Genomic DNA, 20,911 nt, shown 5'->3' with positions numbered 1-20,911 from the left:
GGTTGCACTGGCATCCACTTGACCTAAACATGATGCTGATCTTAACCTTAAACTGAAGCCCAAACCATAAACTAACCTTTTATAGAAGTGAGGGATAACAACATGTCATTATTTTTAAAGGATTCTCCTCAAGTTCTTTGGGAGGACATTAGGTCCTGTAATTCAACACACACACAGAGTCACGCACCCAGCCAGAGGCCCCTAATGAGGCCTGTCCCTGATAATGGAGGTAATCAGTGCAGCCTATCTGGCCTCTGCCCCTGCTGACATGCTGCCAGCCTTGCCTTGGTTTATTTATACATGACTGATCTATCAGCACTGGCTCTATGTTTGGTGAGCCTCTGCGTCCCAATATAGAAATAATTAGGACAGGGCGGGAAAAGAGGAAAAGTGAAAACGTGTCTGAACGCGCATATACTCCGAGCGGACCCCCACCCCTCCATCCTCTGCCAATCTCCCCATCCATCCCTGCTAGGCCGTCTCCTCTCTGTTTTGTTTTCTGGAGACAGAGGCAGCAGGCAGAGGAGGGGTGGTGAGAAGTGTGTGTGGTCTGGATTGGGTGGCTATCCGTCGGTGAAGTCAGGCGAAGCAGAGTGATCAAGTCCTCCAGATTGCCACACACACAAGGGGTCCTGATACTATCTCTGATCTCTCTGTCTCTGTGCTTTCCTTTGGGTCTTTTAAACCAAAACACACTGAATTAGAGCAGAGGTGAATATGTTGGTCACTGATTAATTAATCATCTCTAATTCTGACTTTCAATTAAATGTTTAAGCCTATTAATTTGTATATTATTTGTTAAATATAAATATATAAATTGTTGTTTGGTATTGTCATCTCATGGCTTTTATGGTTGTTGTAGAACAACTTAAACCTGAAGATTTTACCCTTATTTGTTAAAAGACAGGAATGGACAAAAAATACTTGATGTGATGGAATTTTTTCACATTATGATTTTATTTTATTTATTTTATTTTTTTTTTAATGTAGCTTTTAGCTTTCATTTATTTCTAAAGAGTTATGTCTGGTCTAATAACAGTGAACCCAGTTCACTGCAGTGGATGTAAAATGAGCATTTTAGATGTAATTTTGCACACATTTACCAGGTTCTGACATACATCAGCGTTAGGATAAAATCAAATTATCATAATATTGATTTCAGACACATCACCCAACTCAGATTACAAACCAATGGCCTCAATAACTCATCTGAGTGGATAAAAGATGTGTTCATGTGTTTAAGAAAAAAACACATTTGAATTTAAAAATGTAAATTCAGATGCACGTAGCTGGAACCAGCCTGAGGGTAATGTAAAACCGCAAGGCAAGTCTGTAACAGCAACATCCTCAACAATGGCCTTATCATGCTCCCATCTCTCCTCATGGAAAGAGGGCTTGGGGGTGGGATGGTGTGTATGTGCACATATATGTACGTGTGTCAAGGCATGTTGTCAGCACTCCAGATCTCTTAAGAGTGGCTTTGGAGGTTTGGACCTAATGATGACAATGCCAGGCGGCCAGGCGGCAGATGTAATTGGCATGTCTGAAGTCATATACACACTCAGTTAGCCTAAACAGCCCTCGGTGCCAGTCCCATAATATAAACCCACCCTACATGCATGGCTACAAATACCCTCCAAACCGGTCAGCAGCTCAGAGGACACAACGTCTGCAACCCAGATCTTTGAGGACAGAAATCCACAGAGAAACCATAAGATTTAAGGTAAGCGTATAGCTGCTTTTGTTACAGTGTCCTTGTAGTGAATGAAAGACATGGAATTGACTGTTTCACTCTGCTCAGATGCTTTGCTCCAGGTGTATGCTACCTTTCCTGGCTCTTTCCCTGTTGCTGGAGGAGATATCTGCTGCAGTTTTGCCAGGCAGATTCAGAAACAAAAGGGTAGGTTTTAACAAACGGAAAACGTGTCAGAATTTGGGCAAACAAATCAAATAACTGCAGGCATTTAATCTTCTGTAGTGAATTTGTGTTTTAATAGTATGATTATCTTCTGCAGGAGATCAGCTTGCTTGACCAGGAGCTCTTTTCCCACCTGCCTGATCGCTCAGACAGGGGAGACCTCTCTGTGGGTGATGCAGGGGAGATGGGCAGGAATGTGGATGGTCGCCCCGCTCATTCAGAGACTTTCCTCAACCCAACAGAACACATTTCTCTCCAACACCAGCCCCAAAACCAGTACCAGTACAACCGCAAAGCCAACGAAAAGAGGTGAGGACAAACGAGGACAAAGGGAGGATCAGAAACCTGGTATTTTACAGTTTGAATGAGTTGAGACTTCGAGTAGTTTTATAGTCTCACATTATGAAATTAACACAGAAATAAAGCTTTACAAAATGTGATATGTTGTTTGAACAAGTCAGGGTTTTTAGAAATGTAATTAACTCATAAGTTAACTAATTTAAATGGCTCTTAACCTTACATCTCAGAACTTTGGTGTTTTGGACTGATACCCTTCTTCTTTCTTTCCTGTGTCTACAGGAGGAAGGTTGCTCCTCTGGACTCCATTGGCAGATTTCAAATGTCCAGTTTCCGAAACCGAAAGGTGAGTAACGAGAAAAAAACCCATCTGACTGTAAATAAAGGGACTATACTACAGGCTACATTGAGACAAGTTGTCTAACATTATGTTCAGTGATATTCTCTACTGTATTTCTTTAATGAAGGATGTTTATGTCACTTGTTTCTGACGCAATTCAGCCTGAATTACAATGTCTTTTAAATGCCACCTTTTTTTTTTTTAGATTACTTCTATTTACCATCATTTGCATAAACTATTTTCAACTTAAATGGCTTGTCCAGGTTTTCCATGATGCTAGGGCCCATTTCTCGAGTCACTCATATAGAGTACAACAATGGTTTATTATTAATAATTCATAAAGACTTTGTTCTTGTCTAATACTGTAAGAAGAACTGAGCATTTTGATACTGCGTGTGTTATAGGATGAGCCTGACATCTATGGGGAAGATTACAGAGACTGAAGAGGAGCTCTTTTCCATATTTTCTCAGTGCTAATTAATGTGTGATCTTTGTTATATGTGCCATATTTATTCATTAACTCCTAATTTATCTCACTGCCATACTAACAACTGAAATGCCTGTCGACCATCTCCCTCTACTGGTAGAAAACACAAACATGACAAACACTTCTCAGTGTGCCAGCATCTAATAAAATGGAACAAACTACCCATTTCAGATGTCTTTGTCTTTTTTTTTTTTTTTTTAAAAGTCCTTTCAATGCAAATGATTGAAAACACGACCTTTATGTTCCCAAAGACTTTTATTTTTCAAGCTACAATTAAAGAAAACAATATCAGACTGCAGAAAATATAGATTTTGCTTGGGTATTTTCTCTCTTCACTTTCACATATGTACAGTTGTCAAAGAACAGGATATGTACACAGAATCGAAGTTGTAGAGAGAGTGCAACTGCTACTGGAGACTTACCAAGACTCTCCCACCAACAAAAGAAAAGCACATGGTAAAACCAAACAACATAAACAAATGCCACAACCTACGCGGCGTCAACTTATTTTCTGTACACTACAACTTTGTTCTCGATGTGAGACAATCTTATGTCCATTCTCTGATGCGGGTGCATCTCTAAACCCGCTTCTCAGAAAGCTAAGAAATAAACAATTATATGAAATAGAAAAACAAATATTTTACAACCATTCATAAACAAGCCTCGGAGCCACTTTGACATTGTAAAGCACTGCCAAACCATTCATGTTACAGCAACGTTACCCCCTCAAAGACGATGAGATTTCAACAAGAAAAGTAATGACCACACGTGAAACAAAAACATCAAAATTTAACAGCTTTCAATGTAAATGTTGTTCATGGTAAATGGCTACCAATGATTGATTAACAAGCGAGACAGGGAGAAACATTAAGCGCTCAATCATGAATGTACACAGCTACATGCTAAGTACAGATTTAATCAGCTGTAGCTCATCAAATTCCCAGTACCATCCATATATGCAGTGGAAATGGTATTTGGGTTTATATTTAAAAAGTGCACTGCTGAAAGAATTGTCTGTGTGCAATTTGAAATTTAGCAATTTAGATGCAATTGCAGACGCAAAATAATAAATGTTAGCTGATTCTATAAATTCAAAGATCACTTATTCTAGAGGAGTGAGATTTCTACATTTTATCGTTCAGTGAACACCACTGACAACCAAAAATAAGCAAACTCAAAAATAAATCGACAAAATACAACAGCAAATAAAATAAGCTGCCCATCTAACATTATGACATACTTATAAACAAATAGCAGGAGTGACATTTTCCCATCTCTTAGGATATACTTTTTCCCAATGTGTGAAACTTTCATTGATTTAAAACCTGGAGGACAAGGCTTTTAAACTGAAAATGGTACTTCTTGATACACTAAAAGAAAATTTCACTGATTTGTCAATATCCTCAAGAAGTCTTTTACAAGTCAAAACGCACCTTCAGTGAATATGAGAACAAACATGAAAATGGATGTGCACATCACCAGTACAACATATAGCAATAAAGCCAATTAATGCAGGGATTAATTAGTAACAAATAAATGATTCTCCACTGTCACTGCTGCCGTCTGTCCAGTTCTTCACAGTAGCCAAAGAAAACAAAAGACTAGAAATTAAAAAAAAAAAAAGAAGTGAGGGATAAATAAGAATGGTTGTGATTGTCAAAAGAAATCCTACAAACTGACAATACAGTTGCCATCCAGGTGATAATTTAGGCTGTTTTGGCTGTAGGCATCAAAGAAAACAAGTGTCAGAGGACAGCAAAAACAGGGTGGGTGCTTCTCGTCCCTCCCATCCTCTTCATCTCTAAGTGTCCTTTTTGTGTCCAGACCGCCGCAAGTCCCTGCACTTGTGGCAGTAAAAGATGTCAGGAACGTTGGACTTTTTGATCTTTGCACATGACAAGTGCACCCAAATGCCACACTGGTTGCACTCGATCATTGGCCGTCCAGCGAATGGCTTCCCACAGTAACAGGTGATCAAGTCCCATGAATCATCTCCTGTGTTCATAAAGAGGACACAGTTAATAGGCCATTACTGATGATAAAAAAGGCCACAATATGTGTATATGAATTAATAAGAAAAGCAAACAGGTTACCAGAAAATACACTTATGTGGTTTGGGTATTAAAGACTTCCTGATTAGATGGAAACTGGGAAAATATATAAAAAAAACAAAAACAAAAAAAACACCAACTCACAATCACAATTACATACCTGACTCCACCATGATGTCTTCATCTGCGATCCAAGTCTCACCCTCACTGGAGCTCATCTCTGCTTCCCTGATGGACTCATCGGGCTGCATCTTCCCCAGGCCCTGCATGCTTGGGGTGGAGCCCCCATGCACCGTCAGCTCCTCTCTGACAGGTCGTACCTCTGTATGCCGTGCCTCTGAGTCTGTCTCGCTTTGAGCAGCTGAACTCTTCAGCTTCTTAGCTTTTGGCTGTTTTGAGTTTTTGCTGCGTTTGATGCGGGCTCTTTTCTCACCTTCACTACTGCCACTATCTGCTGCCGTCATGGCAGAACCCAGTGACAGCTTTTTCAATTTTTTGTCCTTCTTGCGCTCTGCCTTAGTGCTGGCCTGGCTCTCGTACAGGGAGTCTTTAAGGCGCATCTTATCCAGCAGAGTGCTATCAGAGTGCATGCGGCGAATGTTTTTGCCCTTATTTGCTCGAGCTTTGCGGACAAATGTATGGATGGTGTGGATGTCGGAGCTTCCATCTGCCCAAGTATTGCCCATGGAGCTGCTGCTTCCTCCACCACCTCCATCTGCCGACAACCCTGAACTGTGTGCAGAGCTGGATGATGTCGGGGACCATGAACTCTCCTATAAGACAGGGAAAAAAAACACTTTGGTATTTCCTCACATACTGAGAAAGGTAGACAATTACAGTCACTTCTAATTTCCACAGTGCTATTCAAAGCAGTTTACCTCCTTTGGACTCGGGATGTAACCAGCATATGCCAGGACAAAGCTGCAGAACTTGTTGAAGTCCTCAACAGTCCTCTTTTTCCTCTCTGGGGGCTACAGAATGCAGATCTTTGTTAAATAAGAAGAAGAAACTCCAACAGCAGAAAGCTACCGACTGAATTACACAGAGTATTCTAGATAACATTATAAAGTACTCACCAGAGGTTCCGTTTTGCATGTCAGCAGTGAATCTGGTGGAGGGGGAAAACAGTTCTTTAAGTCACAAACGAACCAGTCAAATTTTCACAGAAACAGCCAATACAAAGAAGCACCTAGGGCTACGATTACACAATAGTTGACTTATGCTAGCATTAGCTTGCTAGCACGGCTCACTAACTTGAATCACGGTTGCTGGTGACAGAAATGTCGAGCTTATTTTGGAAACGGGTTTATTTAGTTAGTTCAAACTGGCCGACAGACTTTATTGATGACAGTTTGAGAGGAAAATAAGCAAGTCTCTCATCTGATGTTAACGCTATCTTGCTGCCAATATCTGCAACCGGTGTTACTTGATCGCTGTCTGGACTTCACACCAAGTCTGGATATTTCGGCATCACCCATGAACAACTGTTCACCGATTTAACATCAACGTTAAAACGGCTGATTTTGTAAAAGCGTATCTCAGATGGCTAGCTTTGCTGGCTGCCAAGCTTTTAACTTGTCATTTTGTGCTGTCTGGATGCTACCTGCTAACGTTAGCTGACATTTAGAGTGGAAGCTAACAACACGTTATCCAGTTTGCAACCATAAGGGCAAATATGGTTTGATGGTTTCCTTGATGTCCGATACACTTAAGGAATTGGATTCAGACTCGCCAAGAGCAAATATGTTCTGCTAACGGTCTATTTAAATTCTTAAGAGAGTTAACTTGTGCTAACCAAGCTAATCACGCTAGCCTTCTTGAAATGGAAGTGGGAGGCTTGGTAGCAATGCTAGCTCAATGTTAGCAAGATGCAACGCTTAATCGACAGTGTTGTCATCTTTAAACGATCAACCAGTGTTAACAACAATGTCTTTAGTGGTTGATAAGAAAGCTGATTCAACCTAAAACGGAGAAGCTCGAAAGTGTTTTGAGTGGGGTGGCTAGGTAACGTTAGCTACCCAGCTATTAACGTTAAGCTAGGTGGATAGGCGCCTTAACCAACTAGCAAGCTAACTTAACTGTGAAATAAAGATTAACACTAGGTTGGCTAAGTATCATCAATCGTAACAAGGCACTAGACACGCAATATTCACTTTAACAAAACTTTAATGATATTTTAACAACAAAACATAAGTTTAAAAAGAAAAGTCATGTTATTAATGCAGCATACGCAACCAAACGTAATATTAACGTTAGCCGTAACTTATGTTTTAATGTGCGTAAAACACGACAGACGGGTTTCAACAGTGAACAGATTAAGATCACAAGCAACAGTTCGTTTAATATTTCGTTGCGGATAGTGGTTGAACATACCTTGGTGCTCAGACATTATGTCAAGCATTGTCGCCTCACCAACAAGGCCTCGATCCCACAGACAGAAGCAGCAGGCGAGCTAGCCGGAGTAGCGGCCGTCGCGCTGTGCCTTTCCCCGGCGTGGCTGCACCTTACCGCCGGGCAACTTTAGCCGCAACAAGCTAAGGGCGCGTAAGACCGAAAATACTCTTCCTCAAAAGGCTCTCCAGTGTGGGGTCCAAGTTGTAATAGCCCCTCGCTGGGGATCCGTTAACAACAGTTAACGTTAACGTGCCAAAAGCAAACCGCCTCTGAATTGTGGCCACACTAACGTTATTAGCCCGACAAAATACTAATTCGTCTGTCGTTTAACGTGCTGCACTTAAAGCTCCCTTTTCTTCGTCACTCCATTTATATAACGATCAGTACTGGAATATAGCAGAACCATACAATTCCTTGGATAAACGCGAGTACTAGCTAATGTAAGTCCATAATGGGAACTTCCCGAGTTAAGTTTTTCGTTTCTTCGCTGTCCGCATACAAAACGACTGGAGTTTTGACTTTATTCCGCACAGTCTTCTCCGTGCGCGGTAGAAGCCTCTTGATGCTGCCAGCGCAATGTTTCTTGTAGGGTATTCTGGGTAACGTAGTTTATTGCGCAGTCATTAGTCCCGACACTAGCAGGGCTCTTGAATGTTGTTTAACTACAGTTCCCAATTATGATCAGTAGTGAGCAAACTGGAATTCTGGGACATGACGTTTTTGAGTCTCTATTCTACAAACATGCAACCTAGCGAGAAATGCTGGACTTGAGAAAGCTTTATTTCCTGTGAAATTTAAATTGCCGCGACTTTCAGTGGTCGCCATCCTCAACTTCCAGAGATGCAGTTTTTCGAATGTTAAAATACCGCGTTTTCCGATGTTTGTTATGGTGTTCATGTTTAATTAGTCGGCGAATGAGCAGCATGCTAACTAGCTGAAGCTAACTGGACTTTTACAGTTTATTTATAGGGTACCATGTTGCCTGATTTATTGCAAGGCGTTGATGCTGGAGGGTTTCTCATAATACAAGGTAAATGCCTTTTGTAAATTAATTTAAGTGTAAATTGCGAACAGTGACATACACGTTTATCTATGTGAATCGAAGGAATAGCATAAAGTCATGTAATTTATACTTGCATTGATAGATTCTGCTAGTTACTCTGGTCGACATCTCCTGAAGAGCTTCATCAATGCTGCTTTGAACAGGTATTTAAAGAAGTGCTTATGTGGACAGCTTGGTTATGTGTGTGCAGTTACTTGTCAGTGTTTCTAAGTTATGTTCTGAAAACAACAACAACAATAACAACAACCTTGACCTATGTTGTGAATTTAGGGAGGAATCGGTCCATGTCCTTGGCTTTGATGTCAGCGAAGAAGAGCTGAGAGATGGATTGAACGGATCACCCACTCACAGGTAACTATGACTAGTGTTGAAATGAAAATGTTAATCAAAGGAAATTTCATTCAGCCTCCTATTCTGATATTGGTTAATAGGTAATTTATCAAGCAAAATGCAAAAGCTTCAGTGGTTCCAGCTTCTCCCATTTGTTCCTTTCGCCTGCGCTATATCTTTGTAAACTGTTGAAACTTGTGACATTTTATGGTCTAAATGATTAATCAGCTGATCAAAGTAATAATGAAAATAATAGTTTTGTGCAACCCTTTTTATTCTATTCTTTATTCTTTTCAACCTATAAACAAACTGACCATGAATTATCTGTTTCTGTCACTTCAGGTTGCACTTTCACAATGCTTTTACAGACCCCCTTGGCTGGACTGATCACCCAGCTTTCACAGTTCACCAATTCAATTTGGAAGAACTTACACATCTGGTCAAGCAAACATCACACCCCAAACCAGCTACATTGGTTATCGACTCTCTGTCATGGATTCTGAGACATGTCAGTCCTTCTGCTGTTTGCAAGACTCTTCAGCAGCTTAAAAAAGGTGATATATTATTTTCTAAATGTCTTTATGTCAGTGTAATGTGCAGATTTAATGTAGTTTGTAGAAGCTATGATATCCAGGTTTTATGAGTGACTGTAAGGCTCATTAATTATTTTCCAGAAAAAAAAAACAACAAATAATAATACATCAGTGCAAATATTTATTAAAAGCTATTGTCAAACTATCTTGGTTGTTTGATTGGGAGTAAAGTGGAACTGTTAGACTATGCAGTAATTCCACTATTTAAGTTTTTCTTTCCTGTGTTTTCATTAGGGGGAGCTGTGAGAGCTATTATTGGTCTGCTCCATGCAGATATGCATCAGAGAGGTACTGTGGGAAGCGTATGCCATTTGGCTACCACAGTCATCACTGTGACACCTGGAACGAAGGGAGGCGAAGCAGTGGCAAAGATAACAAAGCGATCAAAATCAGGGAAGGCTATGCAAGATGTAAGTAGCATTTCCTTTGGGATGACAGTGTAGTTCCTATACTGCTGACAATGACTGATAATTGTATTTTTTGTCCTTAGGAAGAAATTTTCAACATCAAAGAGGATCTTACAGTCATAGTACAGAGCAAGCCCAGCCATACAGGACCCAAACAGCCAGAACCAGAGGAACAGGAGGTGCAATATAACACATTTATTCTATCAGATCGATAGAATAAAGAAAGGGTTCAGTCATTCTGAAAAGGACTGAACAGTTTCTTGTTTTTGTGTTTTTGTAGATGGACCCAACTGCAAACTTGACCTTCAACCTTCGCTTATCTGACACAGAGCGTGAAGCCAAGGAGAAACTTGCACTTCCCTTTGTCTTCAGCAAAGAGAAGTGAGAAACTTGAACACAATATTTTTCAACCTTTTTCCATATGTTTTTTTTCCAACAATGTAACAACACTCTCTTTTTTGTATTTTCAGGAAAACAGCTCTGCTCCACTCAGGCCCAGGTTCAGGACGAATTCTGTATGAGCCTGATGCCAATGACGACTATGACCAGGAGGACCCAGATGATGATCTTGATGTGTAGGGTTAGGGCAGAAAACCCACTGACGCCTCAGAAGAATCATGTTTAGCGTCTTCTTTGCCATTCAAGATACTGAGTTGTTTTCAGCATTGCAGTTTCAAAGCCTTACCACCATCTCTTGGAGCTTTTAAGATATAATTTTATGCCTAGAATTTCTGTATGGACTTTGTATTATGTTCATAAAATGTTTTTTTTTTCATTATTAATCACATGAATAATACATGTGTTTTTCCTATTGAATAAAATTATATTATTGTAATATTACTTTACACCTCACTTTGCTTTAGCACAGTCATCCAGCTGAATCTTTACACCACTATTTATTGCAGTGGTTCCCAACTTGGGGTTCGGAACAAAAGAAATGTGAGGGATCACAAGATGATTAAAGTGAAAAGAAAGGAAAAACATACACGTCTGTCATACAAAAACAGTTTGTTGCAGACTTTTCTCTTAAGGTTTACTCTTTTTTTTCCTTTTCCAAACCCTCTAAAAATCCAATTGTAGGAATGAAACATTCTGTGAAGGAAATGTAGACATATACTCTATACATATATATATTATATACTTTATACTTTACTTGATACATACTTTACACTGTGGACCTATTCATGAGGTTATGTAATAACTGTAATCATAATTTGTATGATTACAGTTATTACATAACTTGCCATTTCATTGTAAATTGTGTTAAGGTTTTTAATCGATTCATCAATGAATGCCCCAGCTGTATTTGCACAATATCGGTTGTGTTATTTGCATGGCAGTGTCTGAGGAGATTGTTTGAGTTTCCCAATAGTTTGAAGTAATTAATTAGGTGTAGTAAACTGTTTTGCACTGACTGGCCGTTGGCAAGCCCTTGTGTCTACTGATAGCTGTAAAACCTGCCCCTGCCAAATATTATAATAGACACACTGCCTATAAAATTTTTAATTTACCCACGCCTAGTGGTTTTGTTTTCATGTTGTATTGTTTTACAACTTTGAATCAGAGGGAAAATGCGGTTTATTGACACCAAGTAAGCAACTGTGAAAACGAGAGCAAAGCTATTTGTAGACATACATGTCATACCAGAAATCACGTTTAAGTGAAGTACAGTTGCCAGAGTAGTTACAAAACTACGTAACTAAATTTAAAAAAAATGACAATAAAGTCGGTTAATTTTACAGACTGCCACCTTCGCTCGTCCACGTCTGTTTATTTTTTTCCACGTGGGCGTGCTGCGCGCTACCCCAGGGTTCCTCGCGGAAGTGACGGCAAGGCGGCGATGGCGGCTCGCATTTTCATTCCGGATTTCCACTGGACTACAAACAGATTTTAACCGGTCCGGTTAGACTTTGGGGAACTTTTGTAAAGCTGTCTCTCCTCGGACGCCGCACGAAGGGAAGTCGCGCTGAACCACTGCTTGACAACGAGCGGCCCCACAGCTTTTTTGGGGTATTTTTGTCCAAGGTTCAAGGTGGTCACCCTGTCGAGCTAGCGGTAGCTCGGCGGCTACTTGCTAACGTTAGTTGGTACACAGCTAGCTCCCGAGCTAGCTTGTCAACTAGCTGCGTGCTAAGATCCATACAACAGCAGTCGTCGTGCAGCAGCTTGTCTTTTGAACACGTCCACGTTTGTCTTTCACAGTGACGATGCGAATGCACTCTATTTAATGCTAATTGTGCCACAAGTGTGCAGAGCGAGGTACTCACACGTTTGCTTGGCCTCTTGATAATTTGAATCGCTAGTTTGGCGGCTGTGGCTAAAGACGGGTTTTGACTCACTTAGCAAGCAGGTTCCTTCAGTAATTACCCCAACAACTTCGAGCACAAGCGTGCTTTCAACTAAGAATTGAAGTTGAGTTGCTGTGGGGTCTTTGCGTGCTCATCAACATGCTGAAGACCCGGCAGTGTTTACTTGGCATCCGCACTTTTCTCGGCGTAACGTCCAGAATATGGGGCTTCATCATGTACATCCTCAGGAAGCACCTACGAACGGTGAGAAGGGGTTTGAAAGTTATTTTGCAATACTTGTGTTTCTTTAACAAGTGGGCAAAGTCATGGCTTAGGTTGACATGGCAAACAACATTATTTTTTCAGATGTCATCCATCTATAGGGCTGCACATTTGGCTCTAAGGGAGCAAGGTTACCTGTGAATTCTGTCTCATTGTGCATCCATCATGATGATTTTGCCAAATAATCCGGTAGTTTATGTGCTATCTGAGTTGCTTCAACCTCCTACTTAAGCTAAATAATATCATTTTTTTGGCTATACCGTCCAGCATAAAGATAACTATGATTATTAAAAACTTCATAATAAAAGAGCATATTAAACAATTTGCACATATGGGTAACACAAGAGGTACATAAAGTGCTACACAGGCGATTAAAGTGCACTAAAGTGCAACTATGGATTGCTTAAATTTTTCATTAATCCATCCATTGCTTTTATCAGATAGTTGATAAACCATTTACTCTGTAAAAGGTCTGTAATATTTTTACCAGATCACAAGAGGAGGTCTTTAAATAGTTCATTTTGTCTCACTAACAGCCCAGACCTCAAAGATATTCAATTGTAATCCAGCTAAAACAGAAACCAGAAAATCCTCACATTTGTGACGCTACAACTGAATAATCAATAAATAGGCAAATTATTTCAGCTCTTAAATTAAGTATCTAGGTGTCTGTTTTTATGTCATGAGACATTGTGAATGAATGGCTCATACAGCTACAAAGTGGAAACCTCTCACATCCAATCGCTGAATTTGAGGAGCAGCCTGCACAAGCCTGCAGGTCACCTTCAATTGCTCATAAATGCCTCCACAATAAACATGGCATTTAAGGTGACAGAAGCCGCCTGTTTGTAACTTAGACACACACACAGGTGTCGTTGAGTTGTTAATAGACATGCATATGTGGTGTAATATGAGTGGACTTCGACTCTAGCTCCGTATCAAGCCAACAAAGCTTGGAGGAGCGCCCTGTGTGTTGTAATCATCTTTCTTTTCGAGGTTTGTCTGTAGTTTATTGTGTAGCAGTAACACTTGCGGGTTGTCAACAGGCCCCGAGAGTGAGTAGTTCAGTCCATGTTATGGCTGAAGTGAGAGGGATTATGTCAGCACAGGGAGCGTACTGTTCTCTTTCTCTCCCTCTGTTTCTCTCATTCTCACTCACAGTTTAACTCTGTTGTTTACAATCTGCGATCCACTGGAACAATGTCACGATCCAGGGAGCGCTTATGTACCGAGCATTGTTGTGTAGGTGACCCTATAGATAGCAATCGAATAAACCATGACAGATGATTCGATGAAAAAATAGGATTAGGATTTTATGACCGTGCCATCTCAGTGCCTCTTAAAACAAAGGTATTAATATTAATTTTAAGCCTGTGTCTACCCCACTTTATTTCTTTAGCTTTAATAGCCTTGGTAATTCCTTCTTATGTTGTATGTGGATCAGGTAGACCTTATGTTTTCTGTTCGAGTACAGCACACTTCATAAAGCAGTCTGATCCAAAAATTTGGATCAATAAAAGCTCAATTGGATTATGAATATTAGGACCAGGTCATAATCCCATGCACGCTACTATGTCTAAACAGATGACAGCAAGGTTGTTTATTAATCTTACCGACAACAATGTTACATAATGGTTCTGCTTATTATCTCCTGCACAATACAGTAACAGTGTGTGGCTGAAGTGCTGAAACAATTAGCTTATGAACACAAAACTCCCAACTTCAATAGCTGATAGTAGAACTGAAATGAAGAGTTGATTAATCAATTAGTTAAACAGTTTTGATAATCAAGGAATTTTTTGTGAAAATCTGCTGGTTTTCTTATTTTTCTACAATAGTGAACTTATTTGTATATTGGACTATTATTCGGACAAAACAAGCAATCTAACTATGTTCACTTGGTCTCTGGAACCAAATAATTAATCAAGAAAATATATTTTTTTTAATTAATCGATAGCATAAAATAGTTGCAGCCTTAGTTGATAGCTTGTTTGTTGTAATTTAGTAAGTGTAATTACAGTATCCTGGTTGCAGCTACACATATGGAAGGGGCTGGCAGTTCTAGCTGCTTTCTCCATTACATATCATTATAAATTAAAGATTTTGAGTGGTGTGGCTTTTGGTCAACTTAAGAGAGCAAAAATACTTGAAATGTTAGTTGTAGGTAAAGTTTGGAGGCATAGGACTCCAGGTTTGGGGTCCAGATGGACACTTTTGGAGGCACAGAGATCTGAGTCAAGGGTGAGGTCCCCCTGTGGTGCCCAGCAGCTGCTGCCACCAATAGGCTTCCCCCAAGCTTACTCTGCCAGGCAGCAGTGGGAGGGAACACAGAGGGAGGCCCTGTCCAGGGCTTAGGTACCAAGCAGTTCAGACTCAGTCAAAGTCACCCTGCAAGTCTTCCTTTCTATGTGTGCCCCCATGCTCCGCTGACACCCACCGACAGCTGGGGGCGATAAAAATAGCCCTGTGAAGAAAAGTGCAGAGCCCTTGGGCAAGAGCGGCACTGGAAAGGATCCTCTCTGTAGTCAATCTGACCAGCGCAGAGCAAGGAAGTGAGAGAGGGGGAGCTGTGGGGTGGAAGTTAATTTGTATGATGTCCTCCACTTAATCTTTGATGGTCAGCAAGAATAGGTAGCCATTCAATTCATCCAAATTCTCTATTGTCTTAAAAAGCTGAGATATAAGCTTTAGGATCTTAGGACTTAAAGGTTTTAGATATGACCTTCATGGAGATATTAGCCTCATGTCTGGTCCAAATCGTCCATAGCACAGTTAAATTTCAGTCATGATGCTTTTTTCAAATTGGATTATGGATTGCAGCTGTTACAAAGCCGCTCTTCTTCAATGCCTGAAAGGATTCCCAAAACACTAATACTGGCCTTCTGTGTAAAATCACACAAGATTTCGTTGCCTTGGAAATGAAGACAGACACTTAAAGTGCAGTAGGAAGCTTGGAAGTTTCAGTGCATCAAAAATGTAGTTCACCTTTGTCACCTGTAATCATAAACTCTATATTTGAAATCTGTCCATGATGCAATGATGTATGTTGTATATGTTTTGATGTTTTAACAGTGTGATTTGAGGATTGTCTGACTGTCTCTATTGCCTTGTTCATATTGCAGATAATCCAGTATCAAACGGTGCGATATGACACTTTGCCTCTGTCACCTATCTCCAGAAACAGACTCAGTGAGTACACACTTTGTTTTCACGATGTGACTGCTGTGAAGACTGTAAAGAATAAATAGTTGGAAAGGCATTGCTGTTCTCTCTTGAAACATGCTTTCACCTCAATGCTTTTTACGCATTTCTTTTCTTTGTGATATGAGATGTAATAGAGACACATATATACATATTTGTCATGTGGAAATTTAAGTAAAAGTTAACTGTTTTTTCAGGGAAGAAGTGACTGTGCAGAAAGTTATCTGCAACAGCACACAATTTTGCACAGTGTGGCGCTTTTCTCATGACTTTTTTCACCTCAGAGTAAATGAGCATCATAAGTTCAGAGAGTCTTGACAGAACTCCTATGATATACCTTCCCCATATGAGGAAACCCGGACAATGTCTTGACTGTTATTTGTATTGTCATGTCTCTGGGTTATCCTGTAGTTGTGTATTTATTTAGGTGTATCACGTGGTTAGATGCAAACCATAGTTGGCCTGTGTTTTCTTTGTCAATTGTTTCTGGAAACCTGTCGTTCTACATTGCTCAGTTATTGTGTTTAAGAATGAGAGAGAGATTTTGTTGACTGTATATTTGAATCTCACTGAGACGACATCTGCATTTTGAATGTGACATGAGACAAATGCCTGTCAATAAAGGGAAAGCAGACACCATCTAAACCACAGCTAATCAATAGCACTGATGCTTGATAATTAATGAACCAGTGTAAAATAACAAGAATGGTGTATATCATGGCAAAATCAGAAGACTGCCTAATTTGTCTATAGACAGGAAGCCAGTGAGCTGGGTAAACGGCCATTGTCCCTCCAAAAAAAGAAAGAAACTTTTGAGTAAGACGCAGAATTACACCAGCAGTTAAATGTCAGAATTCACTGGAGACTGTGGCACGTTGACCAAAAAAAAAACTGCAGTTTCCTGCCATGATACCAACAGTGGCAAGATGTGTTTGTGGTGTGGTAGTGGAGAGGAAATGCACATGTTAAAAGTTGCACTTAACACTAACACGAGCTCGTGTGTGTGCACTCTGAATGAGCTTCCCTTATGTCTGTGAGAGCTCATTCAAAAGCACACTCCTGACTCAGAGCAAGGATCGTTTTTCAGTTCTACTCTACTCGCCTCTCTAAACTCACTCAGTGACCTCAGCTTGAGACTCAGGTCCAGTCTCCACTGAGTGAGTCAGTGATTCCTTTACATTCATTCAGTTATACATAGCTGCAGTTTCTGCTGGTATAGACAAGGTTGTAAACTGAATTAAAGTAACTGTATCAACGGTGGTCACTTGCATTGACAGCACATTAGGAGGGGACTTTGTCACAAATAGGGATGCATCTTTGCATTTAAAATTATTGATTTGAAACTGACATTAAGTAGCCTCTGTAAGTCTTAAAAAGTAATTTCCACATCTAAACAGTTGGCTGTTTGTGAAATCCAGACACATACGGGCTGAAAGAAAAAAACTCTTGGACTATACAGCGATTCCTTTCACTCTTCTGTCTAATTGCTCTGGAAAAAAAAAAATCAGAGCAGGGTTTTACTAAAACACTTCAAATACGCAAGCCACTGTTTCAAAAATAAAGTCAGGGATAAGAGAGAAATCTGATTACTGACCTGCTTTGTGTTTATGCAGATTTTTCAGTAACGTAAAGTTACTATAGTAGATGTAAACGCAGTTCCGGTGTAACCTCATTTCTCCCACTGACTTGTTTTTGTGTGACTTGTTTTCTGTGTAAGTAAGTATACTGAATAAAGTACATGAAATAATAAAGTGTCTATATTGTCTGATAAACTCCAGATGCAGTAAAGAGGAAGATTCTGGTTCTGGACCTGGACGAGACGCTGATCCACTCTCACCATGACGGGGTCCTCAGACCCACAGTGAGACCTGGCACGCCGCCAGACTTTATCCTCAAAGTACGGGCATTGACACATATATGTACTTATTTTAACACAAATGCATCCCAGTTTAAACACCGGTTTTGTCTAAACAAACTGGTTTCCTCTGTTTGCTTTCCCATGCAGGTTGTCATTGATAAGCACCCAGTCAGATTCTTCGTACATAAAAGGCCACATGTTGACTTCTTTTTAGAAGTGGTGAGTGTCTGTGTTTGAATCCTAGATTAACATGGTGGGGACTGGTAAAGCACACTCTGAACACAAAACACCACTGGCCGAGTCTTTCCCAGGTCACCTTTAATCCTGTCTGTCATCTTTCCTAGCACTCTCCATTGTGCTGCACTCTCTCACTACCTGATGTCATGAAACTATATTTATTTTAGATAATGGTCCTTCCTGACTTACTGAGGCACTGGCTGTCACTTGTGTACGTATACTATTGTGTGCACTATACTCTGTGTGTGTACACAGGTGAGCCAGTGGTATGAGCTGGTGGTTTTCACAGCCAGTATGGAGATCTACGGCTCAGCGGTGGCAGACAAGCTGGACAACAACAGGAACATCTTGAAACGCAGATATTACAGACAGGTACTGCTCAAAACTGTTTTTATGATTATTATTATAAGTGGTAGTGATTAGGCTCTTTCATTCCGTTGGGCCTTTGAAATCTTTTCATTCTCTCTCCTTTTTGATGGTGTCATTGACTCGTCTCCTTGTGTCTTTTGCCAGCATTGTACATTGGATCTAGGTAGTTATATTAAAGACCTGTCTGTAGTACACGATGACCTGTCCAGTATTGTCATCCTGGACAATTCGCCTGGTGCTTATCGTAGCCATCCAGGTAAGACTTAAAGCCTCATGGAGTTACTCACACCTTCTGTACATCACTCTCTGTCCCTTAATATTACATTACCGATATACAAGGAAAATACATTCACCGCAGAGGTGTTGAAAAGGACTGTGGAAAAATTACAGGTGTAACTAAAAAGCTAATTAGTTGCAGATTGCAATAATTGCTAGAGTAAAGCCATCGTTAATGTTATTTGTTCTACCAGTGCTTTTACTGCAATGACAAGTCATTATGTCTTCTTTGAAAAAGGCCTATAAATTGGATTCATAATTGGAGTCTCACTTTAAAGGTTTAGTGCTATAGTTTAAAGACTAAATAAGAATGATAACAGGTTGAGGTGTATATTCACCTGTATATATTCTGTGTACATTCATTCAAAAAAAAATTAAGTGAGGCTTCGTCCTAAACACATCAAACCTTGTGATGAACCAGGAACAGGACAAATAACTGAACCATCTCTTCTCACTACAAGGCCTGTATTGTAAATGCTGTTACAGTGCATTAAATCTGCAGCTCCTCTAACACTCAGTGACCTCTTTAACAGAGCAGCATAAAATCACATCCATGTCTGTTCCTCTGACACGACTGACTGGCTGTTTTCTGCCCTCCAGACAATGCAATACCCATCAAGTCCTGGTTCAGCGATCCTAGTGACACAGCACTTCTTAACTTGCTGCCTATGCTGGATGCACTAAGGTAAAGGGCATAATAAAGTTGGCATGAAATCAAATAGATAGTGCAAACACTTTAACTCATGGCTTACTTTGTCCACCATAGTATGAGAACAACCCATCAACTTTGGACATAGCCTAGCTTAGCACGAAGACTGAAAGCAGCAGGAACCAGCTAGCTAGCCTGAATAGACTGATATTCTTTTCTTTTCATCTTGCTCTCAGAAATAAAGCAAATAAGCATATCTCCTTGAACTATTCCCTGAGTGGTTTGACAGTAGAGCAAAGATTTTTAAGTAGCTGAATTGTGCTTGCTCTTTCTCTTAGGTTCACTGCTGATGTCCGCTCCGTCCTCAGTCGAAACCTCCACCAGCACCGGCTCTGGTGATTGGCTGAATCAAGGGGGGCGGGACTTGTTGACCAGCCTCTTCCTCTCTGCCGGCTTCCTTCCTGCCCTCCGTTCCCACACAGACGACCCACCAGCCCTCTCTGAGCCTCTCAGACGTGTCCTGGGGAGGTGAGGGTTGGGGTGACCGTCTAACACGGGGTGAACAGTATGGGATCATCAGAACCCAAAAACTACTGGGGAGGGAGGGGGAGCCAGCTTTTTTTTTTCTTCTTGATTCTTTATTTGTATTTTTTTTTTCCAAAACAAAATGGAGCCTCTCTGCCTTATCGCTCCTGATACTGACTGTGTGCGTATGGAGGTGAGCTTGTGTACGTGAGTCGGAGTATGCTTGCTGAGTTCGTTAGTCCTTTTTAAACTTTTTTGAAGATTGGGAGGGGGGAAAGAGAGGGATCAGCAAAGCAACAAAGACAATTCTACATGATTAGTTCTTCTTCCTCTCCATCATCACCAGACGTTGCACTTCAGCAAACAACTCATCAATTTACTGTCTTAACCTCTCGGAGCAACTGAGAATGGGAAAATAGAAAACTGCCCCTTTTTAGATCAACCTTATACCCCAACGGTGATTCATTGATTTCCTGAGGTACCTTTTTTTTTTTCTCCCCCAACAAGAATGGATCAGCTTACATGATGTAATCGACGGACTTTTGCTTGCAACATACCATCCACAGGCATTTTTCTGGACAAACAACCCAGCATTCTGAGATTATTTATTTTTTTTATTTTTTTCCCCCCAGCCATAAACATCACCCTTTCCACAGAAACTCCTCATGGGGCTCAGTGATAAAGACTTGACCTAAAAGTTGTGAGAGAAAAAAAGAATGGCTTGTAACGATATGTGGACTGCCGTGCCGCCTTTCCATATCTGATTGTTTCTCTGTTACCGTAATATATGATAATATGACTTCTGCAAACCATGACATTTCGCTCTTCCCCTTTACCATTTGATGCCATCCTGATTTCATCTAATAGGAATTGCACTTAATTTTTCCCCCTTCTGTTTTTGTTGCCGTTGGTTTTGTATTTGATTCAAAATTGCAGCCTTCCCCTTTCAGTTTTTACCCTCTCCCCTTAATGTATGGGTTCAACTATTAGACCCTCCGTCTTTAAATGCCTTCTGAACAATGTCAGTCTTGTTAAGGCTCACAGCGGCTTCTTATTGGCTCTGTCTCCAGGTCTGTGTTACTAATAAAACACTTGTCAGTATCGGCCAGTTACTATCCAGCTTGTTTTTTTGTTTTGTTTTTTAATGCAGCTCATTATTTTTTATGTTATATGTGATGCATAACATATTACAGCTTGTCAACCGACTAACTTTGCTGGATTGAGAAATGTGGCGAGGAATTCAGTTTCTGTGTGAGACAGATTTGAGCTAATATTCTGCTGCCATCATGTGGTGTAACAGGAAACTGCATTGGTTCACTCAGTATTCCTACACTGCCCTATTTTGT

The 20,911-nt window shown here is 40.4% G+C and overlaps 3 protein-coding genes across 3 annotated transcripts; 2 read left to right on the top strand and 1 right to left on the bottom strand.

The window, feature by feature from the left end:
• Positions 1 to 3,278: 3,278 nt before the first annotated feature.
• Positions 3,279 to 8,015, bottom strand: phf23b (PHD finger protein 23b). The gene is made up of 5 exons (XM_041031267.1): positions 7,467 to 8,015; positions 6,170 to 6,201; positions 5,972 to 6,064; positions 5,254 to 5,866; positions 3,279 to 5,037 (listed from the first exon to the last, which is right to left on the bottom strand). The coding sequence occupies exons 1-5, from the start codon at positions 7,492 to 7,494 to the stop codon at positions 4,844 to 4,846; spliced, it is 960 nt and encodes a 319-aa protein (XP_040887201.1). The 5' UTR covers positions 7,495 to 8,015; the 3' UTR covers positions 3,279 to 4,843.
• A 48-nt stretch (positions 8,016 to 8,063) lies between these two features.
• On the top strand, positions 8,064 to 10,989 carry elp5 (elongator acetyltransferase complex subunit 5). Its single transcript, XM_041031268.1, has 8 exons — positions 8,064 to 8,517; positions 8,633 to 8,693; positions 8,821 to 8,901; positions 9,223 to 9,434; positions 9,708 to 9,883; positions 9,964 to 10,059; positions 10,161 to 10,261; positions 10,351 to 10,989. Exons 1-8 carry the CDS (start codon positions 8,463 to 8,465, stop codon positions 10,457 to 10,459), a joined length of 891 nt encoding a protein of 296 aa, XP_040887202.1. The 5' UTR covers positions 8,064 to 8,462; the 3' UTR covers positions 10,460 to 10,989.
• Positions 10,990 to 11,709: 720 nt separating this feature from the next.
• ctdnep1a (CTD nuclear envelope phosphatase 1a) lies at positions 11,710 to 20,669 on the top strand. The gene is made up of 8 exons (XM_041031766.1): positions 11,710 to 12,432; positions 15,573 to 15,639; positions 17,430 to 17,548; positions 17,657 to 17,728; positions 18,002 to 18,118; positions 18,260 to 18,371; positions 18,992 to 19,076; positions 19,379 to 20,669. The coding sequence occupies exons 1-8, from the start codon at positions 12,328 to 12,330 to the stop codon at positions 19,437 to 19,439; spliced, it is 738 nt and encodes a 245-aa protein (XP_040887700.1). The 5' UTR covers positions 11,710 to 12,327; the 3' UTR covers positions 19,440 to 20,669.
• Positions 20,670 to 20,911: the final 242 nt, after the last annotated feature.

This window comes from Toxotes jaculatrix, chromosome 23, assembly GCF_017976425.1.
Source record: "Toxotes jaculatrix isolate fToxJac2 chromosome 23, fToxJac2.pri, whole genome shotgun sequence".
Taxonomy (NCBI): domain Eukaryota; kingdom Metazoa; phylum Chordata; class Actinopteri; family Toxotidae; genus Toxotes; species Toxotes jaculatrix.
The sequence above is the reverse complement of the archived record's forward strand: the minus strand, read 5'-3'. Positions and strand labels throughout refer to the sequence as shown.